General features: G+C 41.8%; 2 protein-coding genes across 11 annotated transcripts in view; one reads left to right on the plus strand and one right to left on the minus strand.

The window, feature by feature from the left end:
- The first annotated feature begins 1,725 nt into the window (after positions 1 to 1,725).
- prss35 (serine protease 35) lies at positions 1,726 to 8,460 on the plus strand. Its single transcript, XM_034229396.1, has 2 exons — positions 1,726 to 1,950; positions 5,995 to 8,460. Exon 2 carries the CDS (start codon positions 6,014 to 6,016, stop codon positions 7,286 to 7,288), a length of 1,275 nt encoding a protein of 424 aa, XP_034085287.1. The 5' UTR covers positions 1,726 to 1,950; positions 5,995 to 6,013; the 3' UTR covers positions 7,289 to 8,460.
- Positions 8,461 to 8,696: 236 nt separating this feature from the next.
- The window catches only part of snap91a (synaptosome associated protein 91a), a 56,762-nt gene continuing 52,704 nt past the window's right edge, over positions 8,697 to 12,754 (minus strand). For all 10 annotated transcript variants that reach the window (XM_034229377.1, XM_034229330.1, XM_034229355.1 and 7 more), the window contains 7 exons: positions 12,315 to 12,500; positions 12,207 to 12,225; positions 12,006 to 12,096; positions 11,829 to 11,909; positions 11,550 to 11,669; positions 11,319 to 11,401; positions 8,697 to 10,366 (listed from right to left, as the gene is read on the minus strand). In XM_034229377.1, coding sequence (XP_034085268.1) covers positions 11,327 to 11,401; positions 11,550 to 11,669; positions 11,829 to 11,909; positions 12,006 to 12,096; positions 12,207 to 12,225; positions 12,315 to 12,500 — 572 coding nt within the window. In that variant the 3' untranslated portion in view covers positions 8,697 to 10,366; positions 11,319 to 11,326. The remainder of the gene's footprint in view (positions 10,367 to 11,318; positions 11,402 to 11,549; positions 11,670 to 11,828; positions 11,910 to 12,005; positions 12,097 to 12,206; positions 12,226 to 12,314; positions 12,501 to 12,754) is intronic.

The raw sequence follows: 12,754 nt of genomic DNA on the forward strand, positions 1-12,754 counted from the left end.
AGAGAATAAATGAAAAACGGGTATGAAATACTATAGGACAGTAACACAAGAATACAGTTTAAAAGGGGAATGATTAGTGAAATATCCATAAAGAAAAAGTAAATCTGTTTACAGTTCTGTTTCATATGGATGCTGAGAGATGTAGGCTATCCATAGATCTCTTCATTTTGCTTTCAAAGTGCACCAGATTGATGCATTTAACTTAAATATTTTAAAAATAATCTTCCCGGGGGAGCATGCCCCCAGACCCTCCTAGAGGAGGTTAGGTCCACCCCCACCTAAAACATGTTCACATGGATAGGATACTAAATACATTTGCACACTTTTTATATGATGGCCTATGTCCATATCAAATCAAATCAAGTTTTATTTATATAGCACATTTTTCAACGATTTTTGGTCGAGCCAAAGTGCTGTATATACAGTATAATACAAAAATAACCTACAGTAAAGACACTTTACAGCAAATACAACAGCACAGTTTGTGCAGAATATCAGTATGAGAAAACGACACCCTCTGTCCTTATATGTTTCTGTTTTGGTGGTCGTGCCACAACCGTGCATGTATGCACAAGTCATAGGTGCACTATACAATAGCACTACACCCCTGCAATGTGTGTGAAAGACAATAGACTTTACAGCATGTTTTTTAAAATTGAAGTTGCGTTGGTGTTTGTGTGTTGGTTGTTGACGGCAGTGTGTGCCCCCCCTTGGTAAATGATTTCCCCCCCATTCAAGTTGTTCTAGAGCCGACCCTGGGTGAGGCACAGATGAGCTCTGCCTCACCTCAGAATGCGTCACCCCACAGAAACTGGCTGGAAAGTGGGCCCTAAGCGCATGCCTGCACCATCTCACTGTATGTCACTAATGTAATGTTTGTAGATCCCTTTATTACATTTATCCTCGCCATCCATAGTCTCTAAATAACTTATTTCACGTATATATGATATTTAGGCTCGCTGGTCTCATCATACAACGGCAATGAAAAAAGCACCAGGGGAGGCAGCCATAACCTCTGCCGCACTGAAGGAGGCGCAAGTGAGCCCACAGGTTCTTGTTGCTACTGTTATTCTACGCAGGGACGGTAGAAGCAAACAACAAACTAGACTTTTGAAACTAGAGGAACATAAGGAGGACTTTTACAAAAAAGTAATAGAGATTGTTGTCCAGAAGGATAGCATGGACTTCATCTTCAAGTCAAGGTAAGACCCCAATTGTAATGAAAATGGGATCTTACTAAGAAAGAACAATCCAATATTTAGATTTTGGGTATCCTTTTGTTGAAGGTCTGTTTAAAATGAATCGAAGCATCAGACTAAAAAAGCTTTTGAAAATAACCGAATATTTCGATTAAGGTCAAAATATAATATGTAAATCTGACTCTGATACACCCACTGGTGTTTGCACTTCACCGGACTGAGAACATGAGAATAAAAGTGCTGCAGATGTTGAGGCTTGCATGGCTCACAATGGAGAGGCCTCAGATTCTATTGTAGGAAGCAGTAGAACTAATTCCTTCATTTTTATTTTCCCTCTTTCTCCTGCCAGGCTGGGATGCACCCTGCTGCATGCTGCCCACCCGCACACCGCCCCACTGCCTCCCCACTGACTGCACCCAATTCAGCCTTTACCCAAATCGCTTAGTCTGGCCCCACCCATATGGGAACAGCTTTTGTCACAAGTAAAAAAAATATATATTTTCAGATTTCCCTCCCTCCCTCCTCCCTTCCTCCCTCCTCCCTCCTCAGCATCAAATGCAGCCTGAGCGCAGCGTCCCGGCCGCGACTCTCTCTCAGAGGCAGCAATGAGGAGGAGGGATCGTCGCCCTGCTGATACCGGGAGGATGCAGTAACACCCGTTTGTCTTCTAGTGGGATCATATTTGTATATTTCTCGGGAAACCAAACAATACGTTGCGGATTTGGCCTGTCCATCACTCGGATGCAAGCAGGTAGGAAGCTATTGTCATTTTGCAAAGTTATGGAGATCTGTTGATTGAACCATGGTGGAAGGAGCTGTGTTATTTATTAGTTTTTTATAGTCCATTTCATATTTCTATGTTGTCATTCATTTCTATTGATTTATTTCTGTTTATTCTGTTTTTGTGGTGAACTTTAATGATTTCTTTCTGAGACATTTAATCGGATTTTGCAGCCTAAGTGGTGCTAAATATTCCTTATGTAAGGCATTTAACAGTAAAAGGCCTATATTGATTTTAACAGACTTTTTAAAATCCGTAAATCCGAAATAAAACAGTTTGCTATTTCTTTAAATAATGTTCTAATCTAAACACATTGTCCCACTTCTTTCCACTTGCAGTCGCGATGCTGTAACACATATGGCATTACAGTTGTTGCTTTTTTGTTACATTTCATTAAATATATATAACTGAATGGGCTATTCATTTGCTTTACAATGAAAACTGTGATATTTGGGAATAAGGAAAGACTTACCTCAGATCTTGTGTCAAATATTTAGAATTGCATCTAAAAGTATTTTCTTCATGTTACTTAAAGTGTCAGGTTTCGTGCTTGTTACACTGAATTGAAACTCTATGCTTGAGATGTAGACGTGGTGAAAAAAAAAGTTGAAATGAATGAAACAATCCTTTTTTATTAAACGTGATGTTTAACTAGACGATGAGCCAAGCTTACAGAGTTGGAGACGGACATTTGCTCCACAGCGCCATCCTTTGGTCACTTTGCCTTATTGGGGCCTCTGGATCTCCCTGTGACTCCCCCGCTGAGGGATGCAGGGGGCACAGCTTCCTCTTTCAGCTGACTGCAGTGGAAAATTGTTCAAATGAGCGCCTTCTGTGACCAAGACTCATCATGGCAGCATATCAGTTTCCCCTCTTTGCTGAATAATTGCAGGCTTTTCGTGTCTCTAAGTCATGCAGTGGGAGGTTGGAAGTTGAGCAGGGTCATTTTTGTATTCTCATTTATTGACACGGTTTAACAGTTCTTGTGGGCTTGTTTTTTATGACCGTCTGTTTGGGGCTGGTTAGATGTCGGCCACTGGGTATGTTTTATTGGACACTGTGGTAAACTTAAGACAAATAGTCTCCTTGCAGTTGGATGGCAATGCACTTTCTTTCAACCTAAAAAGAAGAGGTTATTATTGGTATTTTCAACAAATAAAACTGGATTTGAGCAGTTTCTCTGATGCATTGATATGATGCTGTACATTCTTCCTGTCAGTTAAGTCTTTTGGAGCTTTGCCAAACCCAGCACAGTCTTGTGTCCACACTGCAATAACAACTAATTGAAAGAAAATGTGTGTCTGTGGACTTTCAAGCCAATATAAGATGCCCCCCCCGATGGTTTGTCCTCCATCTGGACTCCCAAAATGTCAACATGTCTGTCACACACCATTGAAGCCCCTCACACAGCCAGAATTTATGCGATCACTGTGGTTTTTCACTCTGGACTTCTGTAGGAAATGAACTGTTGGGTTTGCAGTCCTGCCTCAATGCTCCTCAATGATTGGCATCCAAATTATTTTCTCTCCTTGAGTTTGGAATGGCCCCCGTGACTTCATCACCACAGCCATGCTCACGAAATGAAGCTGTCGTGATGGTCTGCTGAATCTATTCAATCTTGGCCAAATCAGAATTTTCTTTACATGGTGTATCAGGATTATTGGCAACTTCACACGCATACAGTAGAAGCATGAACCAGTAGGCTGTCCGCAGCCCACATCTATATGTTTAATGTTGTTTGTACGCATGACAAGGAATGGAGTGTAGCTAAGGAAACCAGATATGGTCATTACTGAAGAGGAAGGTTAACCATTGTGGCGAACCTCCAAGCCACTGTCTCAGCTCGTTCAGAGGATCAGGGTTCATCCTCTCCTTCCCTCTACCCGCAGCCTCCAGCAAGACTCAGAGGAAATAAATCTCCTCTCAACCACAAAGCTAATGTATCAACTCTAGAGAAATGTTTTATATATTTAACAGAGTGCTATAATGGCCATTTTTTTCCTGCAAACTTGAGTACTTTGAGGAATGCTCTTAAAAAACAGATTGTATTGAGACGCCCTAATGATAGTCTCGAGCTCTGGACCATGTAGGTGTCTCTAATATGTTGGACTATGCTGCCTCCATGTGGCCATACATGCATCTGTGTTTATATTGTCAAGGACCTGGATTGTAGACCTGGACATAGGATACAAAACCTTCTCAATTCAAGTCCACATGTTGGGTCTTTGTAAATCGTATTTAAGATTCCAAACGAGATCATCTGTTTGTCATCTCACTTACTAAGCAGAGGTAATTATTATTTCAGCAAGTATCACAAACTGAATGAAAAGCCTTTTGCAATGTTGCAGATAGGTGGTTGCTATACTGATACCCTAGTGTTCTCCGGAACAGAGGGATACAGCTTTAACAAGCAGACCTCTAAACTTACTTGGAGTCTAAATTGAAGGTAGTCAGAAGCAGTATCTTTAGAAACTTTAAAAGGTCCCATGACATGCTTTTCTGGTTATTAGGCTACCCATCCCCTCGTGTGTTATGAAGGTTTTTCTGCATGTAAACGGTCCGCAAAGTCACAAACCCTCAAAGTACACCCTGTAGCGAGTAAAACTCTAACACAGAAAAGACCTGTCTATGCTGCCCCAGAACGCCTCGTTGGAGATTTCTCTTTTTCCATTATTTTCTTCCTGAGTATAGTGACGTAACGGTCATAGTGACCAATCCGCGGAGCTCCTCACACACACACACTCACTCAGCCTTATCTTTTCTCAACCGTGGCTGTGAGTGTGTGTGTGTGTGCTCAGCCTGAGTTCTGCTGTGTCTCGCTGTCTCGCAGACCCCACGCAGCAACCAGGAAACGACACCAGTAATCCAGCTCACACTGTCCGCTCCTCGAGCCTCAAAGGGCGGAGCAGCGAGCCCCGCAACGTCCCGCCAACACGGCCCCCAGACCCCACGCAGCATTCTCATCTGTTTGTCATTACTGGTGTCATTTTCTGGTTGCTAACAAACGCCATTGTAACACATAATCACTGATGTTCAGCTGTAACGGTGGTGGACTCATCAGAACAGAGTGGGCGAGCTGACCAATCAGAGCACAGTGGGCTCATAGGGAGGCGGGGGGGGGGGGGGGGCAGGTGCTCCAACAAGCCGTTTAGGACAGAGAGTGAATACACATACTTTACAGAGATGCTGTATGAGAAACCAATGGGATATTCTAGTAGACCTCAACAATGGAATTATGATCAGTAGAAATGGCCATGTCATGGGACCTTTAAAAGGTGGAGTGATTATATGCTGTTTTGTTCAAATTGTCATGTTATTGCTTGGATTACATCATCAAGGTTAAGACTCTGATGACAGCACCAGAGGAAAAAGTCATGTCATCACTAAACTGATTACGATTTATCCAGAGGGGCACATGAATGTTTGTACCAGTGTGTACAAATCTGAGTATCTAATGGTTATCGAGAAATTCCAGTCAAAAAACACGAGTGTCAACCTCATAGTGGGGCTTGAGGAAATGTCATAGGACTATTAGGGTTCATCTTCTGGCAGTAATGAATGTCTGAATGTCAAATGGTATTCCATCTGGTACATATGGATCTATTTAGCATGATAAGTGAACATGTTGACCTCTTTGTTACGATAGATGAGAAGTTAAGGCTTCACTTAAGTCAGTAAGATTCATCCTCTGAGCACCAAGAATATCTCTACTGAATGTAAAGGCAGTCAATCCAATACAGTAGGTGTCAAGACGTCTCACTAAAAAATAAAAATGTGATTCTCATGTAGGTGCAAGACGAAAAATCAGGGTACCATTTAAATGTAGGAAAGATTAATTGTCTTTACAACACATAAATATGTCTGGACAATTAATTGAGACACATTTTTTACGACCCAAGTGGTTGACCAACTGACATTGCTATTCCAAGTTACACAACAGCTATGAATCTTGTTTCTTTCAACTTCTTCTACAAAGTGTCCTTATGTCTTCTTCTTTTCTCTTAATTTTTTTAGAGCCCGCCCCAACTTAACAATGGGCCCCATTCCCCTGTGTGTGCTGCTCCCAGTGACGGTGCTGGCTGTGGTGCTGGCTGTAGCTGCTGAGGAGAATGCAGTTGACGACGAGTATACCTGGCCACAGTGGAAGGTGCCTCTGGTAAGGCAAAGACACACTGTCCCTCTAAGCAGTCCAAACTTTTCAGCGCATCCTCAGGCGCAGCTGAGTGGGACCTGTGGGATCGAGTGTCAACGTCGCCTTCCTGCCTCCTCTCTGGATGACCTGGAGCAGTTCCTGTCCTACGAGACGGTCTATGAGAATGGTACGCGCACGTTTACCTCAGTTTCTGTGCAGGGCCTGAATGAGGTTGCTTCCTTGTCCCAAAACGTCTCATCTAGATCCCGGCAAAAACGCGAGGTGTACGGCACTGATACCCGCTTCACCATCTCTGATAAGCAGTTCTCCACCAAATATCCCTTCTCCACCTCTGTGAAGATCTCCACAGGATGTTCTGGGGTTCTTGTGTCGCCTAAACATGTTCTGACTGCTGCCCACTGCATCCATGACGGGAAGGACTATCTAGATGGGGTGCAGAAGCTGCGAGTCGGTATTCTAAAGGAGAAGTCCAGACGAGGGAAGGGAGGCAAAGGTAGAGGAGGGCGGGGAAAGGGCAAAAGGAGAAAGGGAGACAAAGATGAAGAGGAAGCGCAACAGAAGGAAGGGGACGATGGTAAAGGAGACCGTAAAGGAAAAGGGAAAGGAAGAAAGAGCCGCAGTCGACGAAGTGCAGAATCAGGGAAACCTTCCTTCAGGTGGACGGGGGTCAAGAAGACCCAGGTGCCTAAGGGCTGGTTCAAAGGTGTGTCTGAAGGACTGACTGCAGATTATGACTATGCTGTTTTGGAGCTGAAGAAAGCATCTAAAGTCAAGTACATGGATCTGGGAGTTATCCCCTCTGTGAAGAAGCTTCCTGCTGGGAGGATCCACTTCTCTGGCTTCGATGATGACCGTCCTGGAAACCTGGTGTACCGATTCTGCTCCGTCTCTGATGAGTCAAAGGATTTGTTGTACCAATACTGCGATGCCAAACCGGGCTCCAGTGGCTCCGGAATCTACATCCGTCTCAAAGAGCCAGGCAAGAAGAAGTGGACGAGGAAGATCATCGGGGTTTTCTCTGGGCACCAGTGGGTCGATGTTAACGGGAACGGGATGCAGCAGGATTACAACGTGGCGGTCAGGATAACACCCCTCAAATATGCCCAGATCTGCTACTGGATCCATGGGGACTCAAGTCTGTGCAAGGTAGCTTAGAAAAACACAGGATCCCCCCTGGACCACCAACCCTCTCCCATTCCACCTCTATACTAAAGGCTCGCCACTCTCCAACCAGGGGCCCAGACGACTGCCTCTCCCAATCCTGCCTCCCTTTTACCTCCTGTGCCTCCCAGTGACTCCTGTTACACAGATCTAAGATCACACACACAACCCACATTCAGCCATACAGACTCAGTGTTGACAACAACAGGAAATTGTCTTCGTCAAGAGAACTGTGGCTGGTCAGCTTTTCTAATTTATTTGCTAAGAAAATGGAGAAAAAAATATGTATTATGTGTATTTTGCTGTTTTGCTCTTCTATTTGGATTGTTTTGTTCTAGGATTTGACCTTTTTGGATACAATGTTGTAAAGGTTGTGTATTGACCCTGGTACATTTATTCTATTCAAACTAGGCTTTTTATGGAGAACATTTCCAAGTGTTCTCCACCACTGTAAAGAAGAGCGCGTGCATTGGCTTTGACAAAAGACCCAGAAGAAATTAATGTAACTTTTGTTTCGCAAATGAACTATATAAAGATAACATTTTTTATAAACATTTTAAATGAAGAAACTGGTGTTTTGCATTTTGTAGATCTAGAACTTTGTTTTTTTACAACTACCTTTAAAAAAAAAAGAAAAAAAAAGATTGATGTCTGTCTGAATAGAGAAAGGGTCATTATGGATCCTGGATAGATTTATTATCTGATTAGTGAATCACACCATCTTTTCTCTGTTGTCACAACACAGTGAAATGGGGTTTCATTGTTGTGCACATAATTATACCGGTGCTTATCCAGAAAACGTGGTGCTAATTTATGAAACTGTAAACTCTATTGGGGGGGCGGGGGTGGGGATTTCTCAGAATATATTTTGATAGCCTAGTGCAGTTACTATGTATTTTATGTGAGGCTACATATGTGGGTTTTGTTAAGATGGGAATGAACCATGTAATGATATACTTGAGCTGTTGATATTTCTCTAATTCTATGGGTTAATAAGATTACAAAGGCAATGTTGCTATATAATAACAAATGAAATCTGGGATGTGATGTTTTTTACTTTTTTGTTGTTTCTGTCCACAAATAATTTGTATCCTTTTGAATACCAAACACCTGATATTAATGATGCGGATTAATGACTACCAACCATTAAATCAAGATTACTACTTGTGTGTGTGTTTGTGATGATCCTCAATACGAAAGATCAGATTAATATTTTTGTGGAATGGGAAAACTGTCGCTCACCGTGATGAACTCAAAGGAATCACCCCACTGTAGTTCCCCCGGCTTTTAGCCACTTTACTAATCTGGTAATGTTGATGTGGTGGGATGTATATTCATGAAATAGTCCTTTAATCTGACCTTTCTCTATTTTACATTATATGGAATAAATAAATCCTTCATGGGCAGTTCAATCCATCATTGAATTTATTGCACCTCAAAAGGCTTACATGCACTGGGGTGGGCCATAGTAAATAAAATAAATGTACAACTGAACAAAAATACAATTTCATGAAAAATGTTAATCTTCCGTTATTTTCTCTGAATCATATCAGATGCTCACAACCAATTGCTTATTCGTCCACTGAAAAGACAACACACAGAGTAAGCATTACATCGGACTGGTTTACAGCTGTCCATATCAACTACATTGTAAGAGGGTAAAAGGAAAGAGGGGCTTGTTTTATGATACTAATGGCTGAACAGATCTGTAGATTTCCACATCACGCTTGTGTTGTGACTAACACTATCAACTGTTTTAATTGAAAATGGGCCAACGGTCAGAAGTGATTGAATAAAACAACTTGGACGTTAATAATGTTCAGTCTAATTTTTGCAAATTCTAGAAGATTGTGACATTATTGAACGCCGTTTTCAAACACGTCAGGTGTAAGTTTGTTCATTCATCACATCTGTTAGGTCCAAAAGCCAATTTGGTGAGAAACAATGACTGTAAACAGAACTTTGATTCGAAAGAAAATCCTCACGGTTCCAGAGTTGGGTATGGCATTGGATCATCTTACATTAAATACAACAATAATCATACTGATCTGGTCATAGTTATAATGAAAGCACCGGCAACAGATATATCCAGATAGGTAGTGTCAAACCGCAGGAAAAGATTGTAGTTATTTGAGTCTGTGACGAAGTACTAAAGCATTTTCTCTGAAAGTAAATTGTAAGATATGTTCATTAATAGTAATGCAAGAACAATATGTTGTATGGAGAATTATTCTAACAGAAACAGATCATATAAATAACATTAGACAAGAAGACAAATAAATAAACATAGAAAAATAAGCCACGAGTAAAAAAAACGAAACCCACAGAAAGGATCACTTGGTCTGGTATGATTCAGAAGCCCATATAAGTTGTCTTAATATACAGTATATTAATCATATAGAGGTATTTGTTTCCAAATACTTTCAAAAGATGACAGGAAATATAAGGTTACTCACACGACTTACAATTTCATGTCAGAATCACATTTATATTTCTCTTCAACAGACGTACAGAATAGAGACGTAATCCTCGCCAGAGAGATCTATGTACATCAGCGAGGAATTTTCTGTAAACAACACACAACATGTTTCTCCGAAAAATCTATCGGGGCTTTGTTCGTCACTCTCATCCAATCAGAGGGGGACAAAGAAGAGCTCCTCCCCCTTTATAATGAGGCTGGGACACATATGGGGTGGTGGGAGGGGCTTAGGACACCAAAGCACATCCAGCATTCAACTCAACACCAGAAAGAAATTCAAACACATACGCCTTCACTTTCTTTCACTCACTTTTGTGGACTTTTTTTTGTCAGGGTTTTGAGTGATTTTGTTTAGACAAAAGATAAGAACATCTACATAATCACACGCTTGTATTTTTTTTCTCATATATATATATAATCAGCTATGGTTCACTTTCACAGTTTGTGCTACAACATCACACAGGAAAAGGGTGGGGTGGAGATGGTTGGGGTGGAGAAAAGAGGCTCTTATAAGGTTGAGTAGCTGAACATCCTGAGATGTTGACAGACACCAGGTAAAAGTTGAGAGGGCCCTGCTCCAGAGAAGAAAGCAGCTTGAAGAAAGGAAACGGAGAAGCAGGTGTCAGGTCAAAAGTGAAAATATACATATAGACAATCATTTCATTTTTTAAATTTTTTTCTACGAATACTGATGCTGTGTTTACATGACTTTAGATGCATGCATATCAAAATGGTGCCAAAATACATATTATTACTTTTACCTGCAGAGCTATTTATCAATCTAAAATGTCCTGGTTTGATTTGCCTTCTCTCAAATAAAATGGAACTAAATAGCACACTACATGGCACACAAAATATCAAACTACACCAGATAACTGTTTCAGCGCACAGAAGCAATCATGTATCCCTTCATGGCAAAAGGCTTGTGCTGCATAATGCTAGCTCACCTGAGCTAGCTAAGGTTAAAGCCCATCGAGCTGTCACAAGCACGCATGCTTCCCACTGTGCAGTGATCTGGTAAAGTAAATAGTCCCAAAGTGAAATTGCTCACAAGGTCTGATGATTATCTTGAGTGACCAGGCCATGACCTCTGGGAAGCTGTTTTTAAAATTTATTTTTGTCACTTTAAGGATCTGAAGCCGAGAGCCATCTTATTCCATTATACATACATGTAGCAACTCACTGTCGCTTTTAAAAGCATTGATTAGTAACCAATGATCCATTAAAAGAGACTACTTTAAATATTCCTCTTAAGAGCTAAGTGTGTAATAAGGGGCATTTTGCAAAAAGTCACTGAACTTAATTTTTACGTAATTGAAAAAGACGCCAGTTGGAACGGCTAAACCCAACCATATGCTTTTTAGTTTTTTATTAGGGAACTCTTACTTATTCACTTTTACATATTATCTGTTATTTGTGGATAAGCCAATCCCAAAAAAGAAATCACCAAAGTTTTTTGATAAATGTTTAACGATTTAATGAAGTTGTCAGCGACTATACTCTATATAGGCCTACTATATGTACAGTTACATATATAGTGCATACCTGGGGTGTTATAAGAAGTCTTTGAGGTCGAGATCTGCCAAAGGGTCCTTGGGCTTTTTGGGACTCTGGCTTACAAGTGGAATCTGAGAAAAAGTCACAAAATTAAATTGGTGGATCTTTTAACAATACAATTAATATTCCTCACACAGACTATAAATTGTTAGATTATTCCAAAATCATAATGCTTTTAAAGTATGTGTAGACACACCAGGGGATTTACTATGTTCTTACCGGTGCTCCTGGTGCAGCTCCCGCCCCCCCAGCATAGGGAGGTCTCATCATAGGCTGTCCCATCATAGGCTGCCCCATCATCGGCTGCATCATGGGAGCGCCAGGCCCTCCTGCAGGAGCCTAATAACACAGGGATTACAAATGAGAGATTTTTTGAAGGCAATGTCAGTGAATCATCTGCCTTCACAAAGGTTTCTATGGTTTATACAGTAAGGCTGTTTTAAAAGCTGATGTCACAGTGACATCCACAGACTTTGTTATGCATGATTTAAAGCTCACCATGCCAAAGCCAGGCTGTGCGCTCATTGGTGGGACCATGGAGGCTCCTGGAGCCCCGGGACCTCCGGGGGCGGTACCTCCCTACAGTGACAGGACAAAGAGGGTACATCAGCAAAACTGCCTTTGAGATGAAATGTGATGTCACAGTGAGGGACACGGTGTACATGTAGATCTTACCATGGGGGCTCCTGGTGTACCCCAGCTTGTGGGAGCTACATGTGGCATCCAGTTGGCTCCTCCTGTCAGCTTCTTCTCACTCTGTGGGTCCCTAAAGGAGATCAGGGTACACTTCAGGCTTACTGTGCTATTGATCCCATTATACTGCTGATGCTTGGAGTGCTGCATTTATAACATGCATATATTTAAATACACACTTACTTCTTCTTTACTCCAAGGTCTGGACAGAAGAAGAAAAAAAGGACAGGTTAGATCTACAAACACAAATGATGAATTTACAGAAAAAAATGGTTATAAGTAGCTGTCTACCTCCAATAAGGTTGGCCAATGAGGAGTCCAGGTCTCCTCCAACAGTTTTAGAAAGAGGGGGGGCGGCTGCAATGCCTCCCATTGCAACTGGAGTTCCCATGCTTCCTGCTGTGCTTCCAGCAGTGCTCCCCCCGGTGCTCTGGGGCGTAATGGCGGGCATCAGCAAGTCGCCTAATCCACCAAACACTTGAGGAGAGGGTGGGAATGGCAGGACATCAGAGAAACAACACGGACTACACATCTTCAAACCTCCAATCTGTTTTTTAACACGGGTAGATGGGAGACCAGGTAGTATGGTAAGGAGTCAGCCCAGCTGTGACAGCATCAGTAGTCAGCTGTGCATCACATGCACAATGTAGGACTGTACTGTAAATATATCACATATCAGGAAGTTAAACACTGACTTGAAATAAACTACTGGTTTTGAACCAGGTGTCATT

This window comes from Gymnodraco acuticeps, unplaced genomic scaffold (assembly GCF_902827175.1).
Source record: "Gymnodraco acuticeps unplaced genomic scaffold, fGymAcu1.1, whole genome shotgun sequence".
Lineage (NCBI taxonomy): Eukaryota > Metazoa > Chordata > Actinopteri > Perciformes > Bathydraconidae > Gymnodraco > Gymnodraco acuticeps.